The sequence below is a fragment of the Aureobasidium melanogenum genome, assembly GCF_000721775.1.
Source record: "Aureobasidium melanogenum CBS 110374 unplaced genomic scaffold scaffold_28, whole genome shotgun sequence".
Taxonomy (NCBI): domain Eukaryota; kingdom Fungi; phylum Ascomycota; class Dothideomycetes; order Dothideales; family Saccotheciaceae; genus Aureobasidium; species Aureobasidium melanogenum.
Genome location: NW_024470080.1, coordinates 284,301 through 302,685, shown reverse-complemented (window position 1 = coordinate 302,685; position 18,385 = coordinate 284,301). Strand labels below are relative to the sequence as shown.

The 18,385-nt window shown below is 50.7% G+C and overlaps 9 protein-coding genes across 9 annotated transcripts; 4 read left to right on the top strand and 5 right to left on the bottom strand.

The window, feature by feature from the left end:
• Nucleotides 1-436: 436 nt before the first annotated feature.
• On the bottom strand, nucleotides 437-856 carry M437DRAFT_11784 (uncharacterized protein; the record flags this gene model as incomplete). The annotated part of the gene is made up of 2 exons (XM_041018629.1): nucleotides 437-697; nucleotides 806-856. Coding segments are annotated over 2 exons (312 nt in total), but the record flags the coding sequence as incomplete, so codon positions are not given.
• Nucleotides 857-1,654: 798 nt separating this feature from the next.
• Nucleotides 1,655-3,259, bottom strand: M437DRAFT_58158 (prim-pol domain-containing protein; the record flags this gene model as incomplete). Its single annotated transcript, XM_041023354.1, has 3 exons — nucleotides 1,655-2,261; nucleotides 2,311-2,955; nucleotides 3,003-3,259. The coding sequence occupies 3 exons, from the start codon at nucleotides 3,257-3,259 to the stop codon at nucleotides 1,655-1,657; spliced, it is 1,509 nt and encodes a 502-aa protein (XP_040875968.1).
• A 798-nt stretch (nucleotides 3,260-4,057) lies between these two features.
• On the top strand, nucleotides 4,058-4,738 carry M437DRAFT_14218 (DUF1917-domain-containing protein; the record flags this gene model as incomplete). Its single annotated transcript, XM_041018752.1, has 1 exon — nucleotides 4,058-4,738. A coding segment is annotated over one exon (681 nt), but the record flags the coding sequence as incomplete, so codon positions are not given.
• A 1,291-nt stretch (nucleotides 4,739-6,029) lies between these two features.
• Nucleotides 6,030-7,630, top strand: M437DRAFT_58149 (allantoinase, mitochondrial precursor; the record flags this gene model as incomplete). The annotated part of the gene is made up of 2 exons (XM_041023352.1): nucleotides 6,030-6,578; nucleotides 6,632-7,630. 2 exons carry the CDS (start codon nucleotides 6,030-6,032, stop codon nucleotides 7,628-7,630), a joined length of 1,548 nt encoding a protein of 515 aa, XP_040875966.1.
• Nucleotides 7,631-9,228: 1,598 nt separating this feature from the next.
• Nucleotides 9,229-9,819, bottom strand: M437DRAFT_14695 (camp independent regulatory protein; the record flags this gene model as incomplete). The annotated part of the gene is made up of 1 exon (XM_041018774.1): nucleotides 9,229-9,819. A coding segment is annotated over one exon (591 nt), but the record flags the coding sequence as incomplete, so codon positions are not given.
• Nucleotides 9,820-10,919: 1,100 nt separating this feature from the next.
• Nucleotides 10,920-11,523, top strand: M437DRAFT_69604 (uncharacterized protein; the record flags this gene model as incomplete). The annotated part of the gene is made up of 2 exons (XM_041025308.1): nucleotides 10,920-11,118; nucleotides 11,339-11,523. The coding sequence occupies 2 exons, from the start codon at nucleotides 10,920-10,922 to the stop codon at nucleotides 11,521-11,523; spliced, it is 384 nt and encodes a 127-aa protein (XP_040875964.1).
• Nucleotides 11,524-12,854: 1,331 nt separating this feature from the next.
• M437DRAFT_58362 (uncharacterized protein) lies at nucleotides 12,855-13,339 on the bottom strand (the record flags this gene model as incomplete). Its single annotated transcript, XM_041023390.1, has 3 exons — nucleotides 12,855-12,969; nucleotides 13,066-13,202; nucleotides 13,262-13,339. The coding sequence occupies 3 exons, from the start codon at nucleotides 13,337-13,339 to the stop codon at nucleotides 12,855-12,857; spliced, it is 330 nt and encodes a 109-aa protein (XP_040875963.1).
• Nucleotides 13,340-14,215: 876 nt separating this feature from the next.
• M437DRAFT_78688 (uncharacterized protein) lies at nucleotides 14,216-16,066 on the bottom strand (the record flags this gene model as incomplete). The annotated part of the gene is made up of 5 exons (XM_041027032.1): nucleotides 14,216-15,127; nucleotides 15,184-15,685; nucleotides 15,740-15,897; nucleotides 15,949-15,994; nucleotides 16,053-16,066. 5 exons carry the CDS (start codon nucleotides 16,064-16,066, stop codon nucleotides 14,216-14,218), a joined length of 1,632 nt encoding a protein of 543 aa, XP_040875962.1.
• Nucleotides 16,067-17,133: 1,067 nt separating this feature from the next.
• On the top strand, nucleotides 17,134-17,913 carry M437DRAFT_78687 (uncharacterized protein; the record flags this gene model as incomplete). The annotated part of the gene is made up of 2 exons (XM_041027031.1): nucleotides 17,134-17,768; nucleotides 17,823-17,913. 2 exons carry the CDS (start codon nucleotides 17,134-17,136, stop codon nucleotides 17,911-17,913), a joined length of 726 nt encoding a protein of 241 aa, XP_040875961.1.
• Nucleotides 17,914-18,385: the final 472 nt, after the last annotated feature.

Genomic DNA, 18,385 nt, shown 5'->3' with positions numbered 1-18,385 from the left:
GAGTCGAATGTGCGTATTGATGTACAAAGACGAATGGAGGGCATGCATAATGCCTCGAGGACTTGGCACAATAGCACATATTAACGGCAAGATGCGTCGAGCAGATGATGTGCCCCAATGGCATCTTGGCGAGGGTGAAGTCGACCTTTGAAGGATAAGTGTTGGTCGGATTTCGTTGTTGCAGGCGATGCAAGAGAAAGCGAGGCAATGGCGACCTTGATGCTAATCATGTACTGTTGACCAGATCCGAAATGGCAAGACGCCTCTTTGGTGAGTTTGTGGGTTCGGTGACAGTTTCGCTGGCTTCCAGACTGCTTTCCCTAAGGTCTTCTTGGCCGTTCATTAGGTTGACCCTTTGGGTGATGTCGCGCACAGGATCATGGTCGGAAGTGGCAGGCTCGGAAGATTGGGTCTCGCGGCCATTCAAGCCCCAAGTGAGCAGGTCTCCGTCCTTGATAAAGGCAAGGGTCGAGGAAGCGTCTCGGGTCCTACGCATGTGGTCGAGGATGAAGATTGCCTCTTGGCGTGGACGATCCATCAACATCTGGACGAGGTCTTGGAGATCGCGCGATTCGGCTTCCAGGTTTTGGTACTTTCGCTTGATGGCAACCATGGGCGTGGCATCTGGATCCGCCGACCAGGTACATTCCGAGTTCTTTGTGACGCAGACCGAGCAGACAGGACGATGGCCATCGCACTGTGCATCAGGGTCAGCATCTTGGACAAGAGGACGGTGGACAGAAGGCTGCTGCTGGTCCCCCCCAGTCGCACATGGTGCTGGCTCGAAAAGAAACGTGGATCATACCTTTGTCTTTCTGCGGCGGCAAGCATTGCAAGCAACAGCTATCTGATGCCGCTTAGCTTTACCGCTGGTTGGCGACTCCTCTTTAGCCGACCCCGAGCTCCTCCTCGAGCTTGCGTGCTTGCCTCGAGAGCGCTCATTCATTGCTCTCGGGACGCGAAGCTGAGCCACCGACTTGCAATGGGGCCCAAGACCCGTCTGGAGAGCAAGGTCGTGAGAGCAACGAGGCGAGTTGTCGCTTTTGAAGAGATCGTCAAGTCAAAGCCAACCGACGAGACTAACAGACGTGTCCGTATTAGGCGATTTGGCGACAAAGTGTCGGGGCTGTAAACCTTCGCCGACAGATGGGATTTGCTCGCCCGGCTCCTTTCAATGAGATATAGGGCTCTGGTTTGGAGAGGCAGCAGCTTAGACGGCTTGCGTCTAATGATATGTCTGAGTGTTGTGACCGGAGATACTATAGCGATGAGATAATGGGTGCATCATCATGGCATTCTTGGGATTGTGGTAGCCAAATGCCATCTTACGAAACACTTTGCTGTTTCCTGTCGAGGGGGAGGCAGCTCCGTCCGAACCACCGCGCGCCACAGCGTAAAGGCGCTGAGCCGCTTTCCCGTAAGCCATTCTGGCCACTTATCGATTCATCCAGACCCACTACTCTTCGGCCTCGATACCGATGCCGCACAACTGCCTGCAGTGTACAGTGGACCCCGCTCCGGTTCGTCAAAACTCCTGTTGCACAACCGTATCGCATTCTGATCGCTACTTGTCTGTCAGATCCATAGCTCCTGCTTTATACTGCACATCGTCCGTCAATCCTTGCCTTGCAGCACCCACGCTCTACTCGAGTACCTAGAAATCTACTCCCTCCCCGCTTTCCTCGCGCCCTCGCTTCTCAGCCGCTCGTTCTTCCTTCATCACCGCGTTTACGTGATCCCTAAATAGCTCAATGTATGCCTTGAGGCTCGTCTTTTGCCAGTCTTGGATTTTGTCGTCGGTGCCTTGCCATGAATCAATCTCGGACAACAATTGTTGCACAGTTGGCACCTTCTCGGGTTCGAATTCCTCGACTCGCCGAACATCGATGGGAACACAAACTCTCCCTGTGCCTGGATGAATGACAAACGGACTCTTGAGTAAATGGTTGAGTTTCTTCGAAACTTCAGCATCGAGCCGTGGATATGTGTACTCGAGACGGATGTCCTGTTTGGCGTGTACGAGCGTCTCGGGTGTTAGACTAGAAAGAGAGCCGGACACGGAAGCGACAGCATCAATATCTGCCCATTTCTGCGTACTGCTGCGTTGTGGCGTGCTGTCCCATTTCCTTTGCAATGCCGCTGTAAGACTCTTATCCGGTAGGAGTTGCAGCAAGTGTGCTGCTTTGTCAGGGGTGGCCCAGGGGTCCTGCTCCAGCAGCACATCAGTCTGGAAGTAGCCATTCAGGATTTTCAAGCTGCGGCTGAGCACGGTGTCAGCATGCGATATTGGATTAGCTGCTTGCAACTTACTCGATATGTGGGTGTAACGGTCTTCTCAGATTCACCTTTTTACCAGTCTTGTCACCTCCCTTCAACAGTTCGAGGTAGCCGGCGATTGACTTGCGCTTGCTGTCATCCATTTCTCTTGCTCGCTTGTCACTGATCCAGGCGTGAGCACCACGTCTACCAGAGTAAACCCACATGATGTGCTTGAAACCAAAATCATCTCTCAGGGCCTTGTCTATAACCTTGATGGCCATGGTTATAAACTGCCAGCACTTTTGACAGATGCTGGCTCCAGAACAACACGTTCTTATCTCGTCGTAATCGGTCATATCGATATCGAAAACAAGTTCTTTGGCCAAGGGTCGGAAGGCACTTGCATTGCGTAGCGTCTTTCTGTCGCGAGGATTTGCGGAGTATACGGGACCAATCTCGAAACGAGTGGGAGTGAGTTGTATACACTGCTTCCGCAATTCTTCGGCCGAGTTGAATGATTGATAACGGATGTAAGCATCGTTAGGCAAGACAAAGGCCAATTCACGGTTGCTGAAGTCGGTCGTTGTCGTTGGGGAGTGATTCAGCCACTGGAACAGATATTTGAAAGGGAAGAGTCTCTGGTAGAAAGCGCGTAAGACTTCTGCGTCTTTGCCGACGTTGGAGTTTGCAGATTTCCTGTGCTGCGTTAGTATATGACTGAGTGATGAAGAGTGCTGACGTACGGCTCGGGTTGTGATGATGCCTGCGTCTTAGTCTGAGCACTCGACGAGAATTCATCATCTTCGTCCATATCGTCATCGTCAAACATGTCCTCCAGCGATGCCTTCTCGGCGTCGTTGACTGCAGGTGCAGGTGATGATTGGGTCGTCTCATTCTGCGATTCTGCTTGTTCGTCGAGAGCACCAGACACAGCCTCTTCCATGACTGTGTCATCGACGGGCGGCGAAGACGGCGGGTTTGGCGATTCAGCGTGAGGCATCTCGTGGTCTGTAATAATGTGGTATACTTGACTGAAAGTGTGTTGGTTAATGATCTTGATTGTTGACGAGACGCTCAATCGGCGAAGACGCGCCGCGCGAACCGCGTTTGATTGACTTTGTGGCACAAAATATGCACAACTATGCAGACACATCGGTCTTGTTGTGCCATCCAAAATAACCTAGCTTCCTTCAATCATATTTGATGTTCAATGATGTTCTGAGATGCCTGTCACTCTCATCTTGATTTGTTCAGGAAATCAGATTTCTGCCAACGGACTGTTGAGAGGAAGCAATCAGTCAATGTAGCCACCCACTTACAGCTGCCTCTTCTCCGATTTTGGAAGGACCATCTGTCCTGGCCATGTGCACCTTCCTCTAGCAGCGAGATGAGCTCAGGGCTGTAGTCTATTATGCTTCGCATGCATTTCCATCGTTTTTACGACCCCTCCTAACAACCAAGATAAGTTAGTATTCACTTTGTGACTTTCTTCACAGCAAACATGGACCTGGACCTGGTCCCATTTGCAGGCTACGTCAGCGATGACTCTGACTTCTATGGTGAGCTGATTTCGGCTCCTCATGGTGTCTATATATGCTTACAGTCACATACAGGTACCACCAAAACACGCAAGAAGCTCGAATCACGCAGCAAGAAGACCACCACCAAACAGCTCGTCCAGCGCTGGGACAGAGATCGGGCAACACATCCGGTCGCCTCCATCTCAGTGGCATCATCAAACACTGTGGAGCGGACTCTTTACAACAGACTAGAAGGTGTCTCAACCGCTCGACAGTTGAATGAGACAGTCGATGAGTTTCTCAAGCGCCTACCACCAAGAACTACAATAACTAGTAATTGGATTTGGGTGACCTGCCCTATCCTCAAAGGCAAAGGCAAGGCAGCGGAGCCAATACACGCCCCAGGATTGGAAGAGTCACCCGAAGAGATGATGGGCCGTGCTCGTGCTCTTTTAAGCCAGTTCGCTGCTGAGAAGGAGAAACTCGTCAGCGCCTATGCAAATTCCACGCAGTCAACCATTACCAGAAAGTTGGGTCCTTTGAGGGAGCGACTCAAGGAAGACATATTAGATCTTGCGGTGGGTAGCGGAGTCACCAACGGCAAATGGATGCTCTTTCCAAAGCCCGAAGATGTCAACAGGGTGTGGAAGCTCGTTGCTGAAGCGGTGGTCGACGGCAGGTTGGGCGATACAGCTAAAGTCGCCCCAGCAGACCCGCCCGATCTCTTTAGTGCCGTCCAGAAGCAGAAAGCAAGTCATCTGATTTGTGTCTACACCAGCGACTTTTCTGATCTCGAAGATGTCAGGGGAGTGCTCGAAGAATTGATTGAGCTCGGCCTTGCTCCGTGTGCTGCCGACGGCGCAATTTACTACAAGACCGATGCCTACACCTACCTCGACATCGACTCCTCAAATTCTTATGGCCTGAAAGCAAGTCTTTACTCTAGCAAAGACATCATAGGGCTCTCAAAGACCACGAAACAAGCACATTCATCGAAGAGAAAGTAGCAGACCTTGACCAGCATGCTTGGTGATAGCAAGAAAAGAAAGACATGAATCAGAATGGAGAAGGAGAGAGAGAGACTAGAGGTTCGCTATTGCTTGTTCGACAATCCTTGTCTTGCTACCAACCTTGACATCTTTACGTTGCTACCACTACATAGTATCGCAATGCGGAAGACTTACAGCGTCAAATCACGCTAACGTCAGAGGCACGAACATGTCGCTTTTGGAAACGGCTGATTCACATACTGACACCGTAGTCTCCTCCAGAGATTTCTACAGCGCTCTCTTCACGATAGCTCGTGCTATCATTGCAGACAGATCAGAGAATCACGTGCCTGCACCAACGTTGACGGCAGCTGAAAGCCCGACAGCGGCGATTGCGGTTGACCAGCTTCTTCTATCGAGTAAACGAATCGAATAAAAATCGAGTAACACATCCAGAGCTTAGGCGATTTTGAGATCAGCAACGAAAGCTAAATAGAACACGTTGTCGACTTCTCCGGCCGTCTCCGCAACTCGAGTGTGTTTGGCCTTGACGACTACCGCATCGCTCACTCTGCAAACTCGTCGTTGATACCATGGACACGCTCTCACGATCGTAACACGACGTACCCAGGCCCTATATATACTGATATGTGTTTTCTTATCGTCTGGTTACCACTGTATCAGCTCTTATCTTCGGTCGGAATGCCAAACTCAAAAAGTCATTCGCGGTCGGCTCCGAGAATGAACCGGCCGCGATCTTTCTTATCAGCAACGCCCGCCCAACGATGCAAGCGGCTCTTCACCGCAAACTTGGCCTGGAGTTTCTATCGAGTAATGCTCTTGAATCTATGGGATGTGCTGGGCCCCGAGAGGCAACTCAATGGCCGTTTCTGTTGAGTAGGCCGCTGTTTGCCTTGCCAAAGGCCCCTTCTTCCTGTTGGCTCTCTTCAAGTCTTTGCGTGTGCCGTTGTCAAAAGAAGAAGCATGATGGCTAAGTCGGGTGGATAGGCGGCTGCCCTTGAAACACATCTATGTACCCCATACAATAAGAGCCCCTCTACCCCAGATGTGTTTTGTTACTCTGACATCTTTCCTCCTCTCCCTTTCCTCCTTGCTAGAATATCCTTACACTCTCCAAACAACAACCTCCCCTTCGCTCATACTGTTGCGTTATCATTGTACACAGGACACTACGTAAACACTTCTTGAGAAGTTGTACCGGATACACACCCAGACAGAAGTTTTCTTGGATCTCTAGAAAATGGCACCTCACGCTCTCTCTCCTGCCGTCCATTCGGAGGCCGCTTCACCGGCACCTACGCAAGCACAGTCCGACATTACCGTCCTCGCATCGTCTCGAGCAGTAATCAAAGGCCATCTTACAGCCGCAACAATAGTCATTTCTACTGTCACAGGCAAGATCCAGTCGATCTGGGAGTCAGTCTTGCCCGCTTCGTCGTTCCCTGCTGGGACTCCGTATGTCGACCACTCGCCGCACATCTTGATGCCAGGATTGGTAGATGCACATGTGCATTTGAATGAGCCAGGAAGAACAGAATGGGAAGGCTTTTGGACAGGAACACGAGCAGCTGCTTTTGGTGGTGTAACAACAGTGGTGGACATGCCTCTCAATGCCATTCCCCCCACTACGACGGTCGCAGGGTTCGAGGAGAAGATTGCTGCTGCTAAAGGAAAGTGCTGGGTTGATGTTGGCTTCTATGGCGGTATCATCCCTGGCAATGTCGAAGAATTAAAGCCATTGGTCAAGATGGGTGTCCGAGGCTTCAAAGGTTTCCTCATCGATAGTGGTGTATGTACACACTATGTCCGGTAGCCAAAGTGCACAAGCTAACGCTCATCCAGGTCGAAGAGTTCCCCGCCGTATCCTCCGAAGACATTGCCAAAGTTTTCCGCGAGCTTGGTGATGAGCCCACGACAGTCATGTTCCACGCAGAAATGATTCCCCCAGTCACAAAATCCGTCGGCGACGATGTACAAATATCAGACCCTCCTATGGTTCCATCCGGCCCTCTGGACGTCTACCAGACCTTCCTCGATTCGCGTCCATCAACATTCGAGACATATGCCATTTTGGAAATTTTGAGTTTGGCACATCTAGCACCTCAATTGCCTTTGCACATTGTGCATCTGTCAGCTATTGAGGCTATTCCAATGCTGCGTGAGGCTCGTGCCAAGGGTGTCAATATTACAGCAGAGACATGTTTCCACTACCTGTCGCTCGCAGCAGAGGCCATCAAGAACGGAGACACAAGACACAAGTGCTGCCCACCCATCCGCAGCCAAAGCAACCAAGACGGACTCTGGCAGGAGATGTGCAGACCCGACGACAGCGTCATCAAGACCGTAGTCTCTGACCACTCTCCCTGCACACCCAACCTCAAACTTCTTCCCGCAAACGTACCTGGTGCCATTGAGACCACCAGCAAAAAAGGCGAAGGAGACTTCTTCTCCGCATGGGGCGGCATCAGCAGTGTAGGTCTGGGCATCAGTGTTCTCTGGACCGAAGCCGCCGCCCGCAACATCACCATTGAAGACGTGGTGCGCTGGTGCTGTCTCAACACTGCCAAGCAAGTCGGTCTCGAACACCAAAAGGGAGATATTGCTGTTGGTCTCGACGGTGATATTGCAGTCTTTGACGACAAGGCTGAGTTTGTTGTTCAGCCCAACACTATGCTTTTCCGCAATAAGTGCAGTCCTTACCAGGACAAGACTCTAAAAGGTGTTGTCAAGGAGACTTGGCTTCGTGGTCGCAGAATCCATACTCGCGAGCAAGGGTTCGTGGAGAAGACTGGTCCTGCTGGACAGCTTCTGCTCGAGCCAAGAGTCAAGGCCGAGGTGTAAAGAAGCATTTCTCCTGAAGGATGTGTTGGAGTGAATGAAAAGAATTTTGTCGCATCTAATGGTGTTCATTCGTCGGTATCTAGAGCGGCATTCTGCATGAAAATGTTATCTATGAGAAATTCATGGCATCTACCATTCACTTGTTTGCTCTCTATCCTCTTCAACTTCAACTTTACCTTCATCCTTCCCTGTTCTGTGCACCTGATTGCTCTTATCTTCGAGCGACACTGCTCCTTGGCTGCTCTCATTCTTCCAAATCATCGACCGAGCACTCTTTGCTTCCTGGATTTTGAGCACTTTTGCTGGTCACTCCATCGTTACTTCCTGGTCGAGGTTCATAGCTGCACTTTCCGATCTTTGCTGATCGTGCCTTCCACTCGCACTCAAGGGGTCGTGTCTTCCTCTATTAACAAAATTTTAACACCGGATTCCCTCAATTTCTCACATCAAAAGTCGTTTTAGCATATCTCGAGCAAAGCACCGCTGACTGTGGGCCTGTGAGATAGGCGATTCCTGAACATGGCTACAGAGCAAAATGACGCTGTTCTTTGATGGCTGTAGTGGAAACAGACGAGGCCATCCGCAGATTGATTCACACGAGTACAAGTAATGCTTCATAACGATCTCAATGGGCCAACGTCAAGAAAGTATAGCGAAATTTTAGTATAAGTGAATACAGGATTCAAGAAGATAGAGAATACATCCTTCGTGTACCAACAGGGCAGCTAACAAAAACGCCACTTCATGCAACCATCGCTTTGTTCAAATACCTCAAACAACCGAAACGCCAATTCCCAGCAAAGAGCATCCCACGCTTCTCGCTTGCTACCAATACAGGACAGAGAAAAGTGTTACAGAAACCAAGCTCAAAATCTCAATGTGGCCTTGTCCAGATGTCTCAGCGCCTGAACATCACGTGCAGCATCGTAGCCCATCTTGTGCATGGGGATATCTTGAGGACGGCCACCAATGGGGCTTCGACTTGTAGGGCGGCCAGAGTTGAGTGACTGAGGGTTGCTTGTCTCGTGAATGAGCGAGCTGATACTCGGGATAGTGGTACCGCCGCTGACAGGAGGCAGAGTAGCAGGAGGCAATTTGGCGGACTCGGTAGGAGCGCCTGAGGCAGTGTCGCCCATGGATCTAGGGCTTGGGAGAGGAGGAGCAATCTTTCTCGAGTCGTTGGCCAGAGCAGGGTCGATCGAAGGCTGACCGTGGCTAGGAGGGCGATCCGGTAGAGAAGGGCGGTGGGCATGGTTGATCTGAGGCAGAGAGGGAGGAGGAGGAGGTGGCGGATGGTTGTGGATCGGAGTCAGTTGTGGGTGGTGAGAAGGTGGGGCGGGCAATGAGTTGTTGGACAGCGGAGCGGGGACGCGGTCGAAGGCAGTGAGCGGAGGTGGATAGTGCGGAGAAGGTTGAGGAGGATATTGTGAGGGATGCAGGTGGTGCATTGGCGAGTGGTGATAGGCGCCGTAGGGTGAGTAGTGCGGCGGCGGGGTGTGCATTGGACTCGGAGGAGCCCAGCCTGGAGGGCCGTAGGACATAGGACCATGTGTGTACTGGGGTCTTGGAGGGTAAGGGGCGCCGATGTTTGCAGACTGATGAGGCGCGTTGGTAAAGGCTGGGCTAGTCATAGGACCTCTTGTCACGGCAGGGATGGCGTTCTGTTCGTGAACAGTCGACTCAGGGTACATGCCCTTCTCGGGACGAATGTGACGCAGCTGAGGATCGGTGGAAGGCTGTTGCAAGTTCTGCGAGACGGCGGTAGAGCGGGCGAAGTAACTGATGAGATGGAGATGCTGGCCGGTTGAGGTGGTGATGCTGAATGACTGTTTGATCAGACCATCAGGCTTGTAGCGGTAGCCGTCAGGACCGTCATCCGAGGCGTCGTGGTCTTTGGCAGCAGGCGCCTTGGGAGCAGCGCTGAAGGTGCTTCCGCCGCGCTTGCCCTCCATCTCGCGGTATGTCAGGAAACTGCCCGACACGCGACTTGCGCTCCATGACTTTCCGTCTGTCCAGCGTCTCATGCCCGCTTCGCGCTCATCCCACACGAATACGGAACCAGACTTGATCGACAGCCTTTCTTTTTCCGAGAGGCGGCGCTGGACTCTGGGCAACAGACCAATCCTGCAGGCCTCGAAGAGTAGGATGGCATCTCCTGGCGTTCGCACGTGTCCGTAGTATGTCTCCATGGCTTGGTGAAGTCTGGCCTGTCGAGGCGGAGACAAGTGTTAGTTGAGAAAAGAAATGGCTGCTGATGTTCGAAGAGTGTGGGGCAGTCTTCGATTTGTTTAGCACAAGTTGCAAGTGCGTAAATCAACTGGGTCTACGGAGTGATGGAGGTGGAGAAGAGAGGTTGGAAGATTCAGAAGCAGGCAGCAGGAAGGAAAGAGCGACGACAAAACGATTTGGGGAGCAGCTGCGAACGCGAAGGAATGCCCTGCGCATGCGCTTACTGGCCCGTAGTTAAACTAAGTTAGCTTCGCTTTGATGAACCACCAAGACACCAAGAATTGCTAAGGCCGCACGCTTAAACCCTCTTTTATGGTACCCCAGTTTTGGCCTGGCTGGACCTCGACATTTCTTGCCCTCACAGGAGCCAATCTTCGTCTTGGCTATGATACAGATGTGGTTCGATGAGCGGAGATTTCTCCTTCGTGTTTGATTCCAGAGTGTCTATCTTGTTCACCGATACAGTCATCCAGAGAGACTCTTCTGTCTTGTCTGCAGTGTGCTCGGGTTTGCCGGCTACTTTAACCTGCCCTACGTGGGTAACGTTCAAGCTAGCAATGTACTTAAAATTAACGTTAAACTGGTGGATCGACTCGTGTCGACGACATGTTTAAGCGAACTTTGCAGGGGTGGCTACCTTCGAGTCGCTACTTCCCAAAAAGGTGAGTCTCCGGTCGTTCGTCATCCATTCGCTGTCACACAAAATCCACGATCATGATGGCTTGCTCTAAAAGCCCTAATCGCGGCGTCACGAAAGCCTGCAGTCGTACTCGCTGCCAGAGATCCCCGATGTCTCTCGCTGCACCCTCCCACTTCTGTCTTGTAGTTAGGCCAAGCATTCTTGACCTCGCGCTTGGTAGCCTGTCTCGATCATAGTGCGACTCAGCGCGCCCTGGCGCCGATCCGGACGAGACAGCTAAGGGCGGAGCCAAGGAAGGCTGTGCAAGAGCGACAAGAAAAGGCACAAGACAGGCCAAGCTCCTGTCCCCACCAGCAAGACACGGTCCTATCTCAATCTGGCACAAGCACCAAGAATTAAACGTCGCCATGCATACCCGTCATGCCACGCCCAGAAGGACAAGAGCTCGATTTAAGAGTTTGGAGGCGTCTTTGTGGCACAACGCTAGGGCTTCGCCTCTTCCTGCGTTGCGCTGGATCGTCGTCAAATCAAACTTCGTATCCGCCTTCCCACATCGTAAAGCAGACAGATATCCCCGACCATCCACAAAGTCACGCATTGAAGACGCAGTGTTGGCCACGTAAGCCCTTGCACCGACATCCTTCAGGGATATCGCAGAGAATCGATCTGCGGAGGCTCTTGTTCTTATGTGGTGGCAGGCTGACAGCCAACCTCAAGAAGCATGTCACCATCTGACCCAAGTTCCTTAACAGAGTTTCCGCCTGCGAGCTCAGACAAGATCCAATAGATCTCGGCACTCTTATCAGCTTGTTTTGCCCTTTTTCATTGAACACTTTTAGTGGTCGGCCTCCTCTTCCTTCCGAATCCATCTCCCAATTACGAGCAAGAAAAAGTGGACACTGCAGCAATCCTAAGCAATCTTACGAGAGCTGCTCAAACACTTCCTTGCTCAGCTACGGTTGTCGGCCCGTTCTCTGGTAGAGGTCGCGTCATGTGTCGTCTGAAGTCGATTTTGGGTTTTTGATCTGGCCTACGTTATCAGCAATAGAGTCGAATTTAAGGACTTTGTCCACGAGGACGGGATAAAGCTTGGCTCGACGCATGGTACGTACGAGCTAGTATCAAACCCTAACCGCCACCGATAGCCATCCAGCCCAGGAAAACGGGCAAGTCTTACCACGTACCTCCTTGCTTTGCGCCGAGGGCTGAGATACACTTCGATCAGGTCTCAGAGCTACTCGCCATTTCCGGGATTCTATCGTAATAAAGCGGCAGGGATTATTGACTGACGTGCTCCGAGTCAGCCTCCGACCGTTTGTTTTCCAGTGACGTGCAAATGAAAGCAGGGCACACCGCTGTCACAATAACGCAGAGTCTTTTGGCGGAAGAGCCTGGGCGCTTGTAGCTGTGGTTCCGCTCCCGCATAGTCCCTGTCGTGTGTGTTGGATACACGAAGGAATGGAGCCACAACGTCGCAATAATACGGATCCTCTCGGCCTCGAGAGCAAACATTGTCTACAGTCCCTAAACAGTAGTAAACCACCCCAAACTTTGACAGCCCTTGGAAAAGCTTGACTCCAGCGCTTTCAGTGGTTATCAAAGATTACTGTGCGGTCATGGGCCTCTCGACTTGTCACTGGTCAGAGACTCAGCTTGACACGACTCAGCGGAAGCTTCACAAGCTACAGATACGTATTTTCTCCGTGTACATGGTATATGTACCCGGCCCCCTCCACTGACTAGCCGAGAACGTTCTTTTCAAGCATAAATCCCCAGTTACGCTGCAAGCGGGCTCGGGACTTGGAGGGTGAGCTGAGCATTAGGGCTTATCGTATAAGTGCCTGTCACAAGAATATCCTTCTCGGGCGGGTTTCAAAGACCGATAAGGCTCCGTTGTCATACACAGAAATGCACACTGTATGTCATTCATGTTGCACGCAAGTCGGTTCCCCTCGAGAGCTGATGATGGGTCTGTAGAACGTTGCGCTGCAGTTGCGCGGGTTCCGGAAAGGCAGATGTTGGTTTCGTATTTCTTCACCTTTTGTGGAGTCAATCGCTGTCATCGCGAGGCTCATGCTTATCCCGCGTTGCCGGTTGATCGTAATCGATCTGACAGCTGTATACATGTGAGTTTTTTGACCGTACCTGTTGACATTGGAACCAACTTCGAAGTATCTTTCTGATCGAGTGTCTTCTGCACGATGCGCACTGTCGCAAACAAGGCGGTGAGTGCGCGAGCAAAGATAGAGCACAGCAGTATACCCATTGATGGAGAAGAATCAGATGTAGCTTTCGTTATAGGGAAAAGAGGAAGAAAGGCCGCGTCATTTTGCTTCTCTATGCAACTATGAGCCCTTAGGCCCTGCCGGAAGATGTCGCCTTATTTTTGTTATTAGCCTGTCCATCCATGTTCCAAAACCTGCTCTTGTATGCAGGGAAAGAGGTCTGGTTCCATGTATTGACCAGCACGCTATCCGCAACTTCCAGTCAGCAAGAGAATCTAGAGGATCGAAAAGATGGTGTTGTGTGTTGGAATGTCGCGTGCAAGGGTGGAAGAAAGACGCACCTCTGTGTCCTATCTGCAACTTCCTCTTCGCTCATCTCCTTGACTCCGACCTTCATGCCGTCTTTTGTGAACATGACATTCTTCTTCTCCATTGACTTCTTTCCTTGGTTGGCGAGATCGTTGGTCCAGAGGTACATCTGTTGGGCCATGTCAGCACCCGTTGCGTGTGGACGAATATGGATTGAGAAAGTCTGACCTGGTAGCCGACGAAAGCGAATGCGCCGACAAAGACGAAAAGGATGACGAGTGGGAGGAGATTCGCGATAGCGCCCATGGTTGCGGTCGTGGTATCGCGGCGTGTCTGGTAGGAGTAGTGTCCGGGAGATGACCAGCGGAAGACGGTAGGTGAAACAACGCAGGTGCAGCCGTTCTGCGAGAAAGACGAGCGAAGGCTTGAGAATCGCAAGTTGGATTGATTGATTCGTATTCTGAGATTGGGAACCCACTAGGGTTGCGTATTCACAAGTTCCAGCAACCGCCGACTTCCGAACGCGATTCACTCGAGGGACGTGCACGCGGATCGTTGGAGATGCATAAATATACAGTTATCTAATCCCATCCCTGTGCTTTGACGCCTGTGCACCAATCTCTTCCTTCTAGAATGCTATCTATACATGTCGAGATATTCAGCTTTGCTTACGATCGCTGTGACTTCTTGTAATACGAGCATAGCAAGGCAACCGCTAGAGAAACGTCTCGCTGATGTTTGGATAAGGAACCTTGTATCATGGCGTCCCGGACCAGAGCTGAGATTACTCCAGCTTGAATAGTCAGCCCTACCCTGCCTCGGCGAATGATACCTGTTTCAGTGTCCTGAGTACACTCCGAAGACCGGCACCTCCAACAACGGTTTGCTAGAATAGTTCTCGGCAATTGTTCCATGTCAGCTCGTATAGGTCAACAACAACTGACAAGCTGGATCAATGAGAGCGTTGGAAAAAGCAAACCTGTTGTCTCCTTTGTCTTCAGAGCACACCATGGTTTAGCTGCTTGCGTGTTATACAGTAGACTTCCAGTGGCTACCGCCTCATCTAGTAAGGGTAATCCGACCAACCACTTGAAGGTAATCGTTTTGTATCAAGCTTTCTTGGTTGTTCACATGATTGATGAATCTTGATCGATTCTTCAGTGCAAGGGTTAAAGCTTATGCTCAAGCACCAGGTACAGACCTGTCTTTGAAATCCGACGAGATGATGAGAGCCTGTTCTAGCCCACACTCTTTTGCTATCTTGGCAAGACGACCATAGATGTACAACCATTGGTCCTTCGAGATACGAGGACAACTGGCAGCTGCATGCAGAGGCCATATGAGCGAGTAGCCACCGATCAAGTCGGCTATCGTGTCCATTTGATCCGGTGTTCGTGCCCTTTGTCTTCCGATTCCTAAGAAGAACGGAACGCTCGAGCAGATGTCATCGACGGTGCGCTGTTCAATCCATCGCGTGTGGATATAGCGGTCGTCCATGGGGTAGTCGTATGGACGAAGCCATTCCAGTGCGTTCAAGATCACCGCAGCGCAGAGCATATGGCACGAGTGTAGCTTGTTCAGAACGCTGGCTTTGTGTGCATCGGCAAAGGCGTGAACAGGTCCTACCCATGCGTCTGCGTTAAGAGGATCGACTGGTTTCTCCGGTATATAGTCGGTCGTGTATGGAAGCCATTCATCAGATAGCGATGCTGCCCAGTTCTGCATGGTCGCTTCCAAATGGCAAGCTCGCTCAATCAACGGTTCCATGTCTGCCATGCTCTCGTCGTTACGTTGTCGCTCAGACACTCGTCGGGTCTTCTCCATCAACGACGGCAGTTCGATGGTGCAATGAGTTAGATAAGCCAGAGGGTCGTCTTCGGTAGTATCGCATAACCAGTTCATCCCTGCTTCGAGCTGTCTTGTAGGCTTGCCTTGTCTTATACAGTTGATGAGCATGTGGGTCCTTGCCGCTCGGAAGAGTGCCAAACTTTGCTCGGTTTCGAGTTGCTTCGTTCCTCTGCTCTGAACAATCGCGCTCGCACCTTCTACGTGATTTGACCATGCATCGATAGAGTGGTCTGTAGCCTTGATAGACTGTCAAGCTTGTCAATAAAAGGATCTTCTGGATCATTACACTGCTGATTGCTTACCTCGTAGAGACATAACAGCAAAGTCGCTTGTAGAGTCTCGTCTGATGTTGCTTGTACTGGGTCTCGGAGAGCCTCTGCAGCAATTCGCATAGCCTTTCCATAAGTGTCGGCTGCACGATATTGCAAAGGCTTCTGATCAGGTAATTGTGATATGGCACATAATGCTGCTGCATGAGTGGCGGTCCGTAGCAAGGAACCCTTCTGAGAGTTTCCATACATAGGAGCCAGAAATGGAAGGAATCCTCGGACAGTATCCTGAGTTCTGTATAAGCGAGCAAAATTCCTAAAGTAAACATTGACAACCTCTTCCTCTATCGAGAAAGAAGGTTGTTGGCATATAGTTGTCAATGCGTCGAAGTCACTTTGCGAAGGCTTCTGCATGAGCACTAATTGGTTGTTCGGAGTAGACTCCAGCTGAGTGCCGTTGAGGGTGACTGGCAACGTGGTCGAGACATCGGTTGTAACGGCCTTTGGACGTGTTACCTCATTTCCCTTATGACTACTATATCAGATCGTGTTAGTCCCAAATCGTACATAGCTTGCGAGCAGCACTCACTTCGTTGAATCGGCAGATTTTGTTGCTCGCGGCTTCCTTGTCTTTGTGATCACCTTTTCGGTTTGGTTGCGGAAGATGTAGTCCGCTTCGTCCTTATAGCCTAGACATACCCGCGAGCTCTTCTCGCATTGTGTGCATGTTGGTCGACCTTCATCACACTATATTTTGGTAAGTGGCTTGCATATTGAAAAAGAAAACTGGTTGCTCACTTTGATCTTTCGCTTCTTGCAGGTACCGCAACCTCGACTCGGCTTGCTTCGTTCAGTTAGCTGACTCGATTCTATCTCTGTCGGTTTCTGCCTTTCTGCCTTACCCCCCGTACACCATGCTTGCTAGGCGAAATGGGTGTTGGCGATACACAAAGCGACGAGAAATGTAGAGAGAAAATCACACCTGAGGTTCTGGCAGAACTAGATCCGATTGCTGCCTAGTTAATCAAGATCAAGATCAAGAATTACCGTTGTTTGAAGATTTTCAGGGATATTATTATTTGCATCGACTTTACTTGTGAAACTCTGTTGTGCTGGAGTCATTCGCAAGCATTTCCTTTTTGGGTGTGGCTGACCTCGGAACTCGGGGATCACATCCGCCGACCTGCCCTTACCGAGCTCGCCGAGGTTCCGTGACTGTTCAGAGTCAGGCATCTGTCTATTTTGATGTATAAGAGCATCGTCCCTCATCGCGACGGCTAAAATACTCTCAAGTCAAATAGGGGCGCCATATTGTCGGTCACATGTCTAGTGCCAAGATATAGCGTCTGACCAAACCACATCACCGGTACGCAAAGTGTACGCTCGGACATCTGTTGATATTGGTCACACAACACTATCGCTGGAAATCTTCCTTGGACTGGCTGCCCTGTTCGCGAGTTGATGCAAATTTTAGTGCATCTCATACTCCGACAATGCTCATCCTCGTCAGCGAACAGGTTATGTATGAATTGTGGTTACGTTGCAGAGTAAGGCAGCAACTCATCACTTACGCGCGTACGCAAGTCATGTAACCTCCGAGTGGAACCAAAGGACAGTTTGAATCCTTCGCCCCGTATAGGAAAAGATAGATTGAGCACAGTCCATGATGCGGATCACTGCATAGGACGCCAATATGTAAGTATTCCAGGCAGTGAGATTTGTCGCATTTTCTTATCCTGCCAACCTCCCTGGTTCTTTCGGACGACAATGAGTGCTATGTGGAGCCGCAACTGGTCAAGACCATTGGCGATTCGATATGCAGCGACTGCAATTCTTTGCATATTCTGCTTGGCGTTGTTCCTGATCTTGACCGCGGAACCCGAGACGAAAGGTCTCAAGCCAGAGCTCCGTAGGCTTATAGAAAGCCGCAACGATGCTAAAGCTTTTGACTCAGAGCACGCATCTCCTGACATAGGCATTGTCATGGCAAAAACACGACTTGAAGATGTCAATTGGTTGCTAGAACTCCACCAAGACTTGCCATTTCGACCTTTCATATACTCTCTGGATTCTTCTGCCGAGCCTGGCTGCCTGGCTCCACGCTCAAGAAAAGGCAGAGAAACTGCAGCCTACTTGTCTTATCTCATCGACAACTACGACTCGTTACCAGAGTATTCTGTGTTTATGCACGCAAAAGACGAGCAATGGCACAACGACGTCCTCGGACAGAAAGCAGCAGATACGATCAAGGCCCTTCGCTTCAAACATATCAACGCCACTGGCTTTGCCAACCTACGCTGCACGCTGGTTCCTGGATGCCCACTCGCAGTAAATCCTTTAGATCCTACAGAGCAAGACATTCGCAACAAGGATACAAGAGCTTTCTTTGCAGAAATCTATATGGAGCTGTTCGATGTGACGCGCGAGCAAATACCGCGGCATATTGGCAATGTCTGCTGTGCACAATTTGCTGTCACTAGGGCTCGCATACTTCAGCGACCGAGGTCGGATTATGAGAGAATGCTCAGATGGGCTGACCAGAGTCGCGAGGGTGACTTTGCAGTGGGTTGGGTGTTTGAAAAAGTTTGGGATCTCATTTTTGGGATGGATGCGATAAAGTGAGTGCATACTTCTTGAATGCTCTATTACATTACTAACGTGTGATGTTCCAGTTGCCCAAATTATGAGCAATGTCGCTGTGATATGTATGGTTGGTGTGGGCCCTTATCCTCGGGTGAAGTATTAAAACCTAGTTTCACTTGAGAGTCGAATGTTGGTCTGCAGTAACTGTTGTAAGACTTTGGGAATCACTAGCAGTCAACTGCCCCCCCCCCCCCCCCCCCCTTAGGAAATCTCTCGTAGATGTTTCTTCAATGCTAAAGATAAGCTTTGCAAGGAGAAAGCTGGTCAGATCCTTGTCACGCATTCTACCTGCTCAAGTTATTCGTGCCACAGCCGCTATCTTGAGGCAGATTCAGTATTATCACTTTCACCTTCACTGTCCATTCATACTTGATGTCGTCCAGATGTGGTGACGAAGATGGAAGGTGCACCCGAGGGATCGTGGGGCGCGGGAAGCACTTCCGGGCCGAACAAACTAACCATGACCTTATCACTTCACGATTGCTTGCACCACCATCTCTCAGATACATGTCGCCTTGATCCCTAAGCTATCTGTGAAACTTGAAGCTTGGCTTCGCATTCCACGATGGCTCTCACCGAAGGCTGGAAAGAC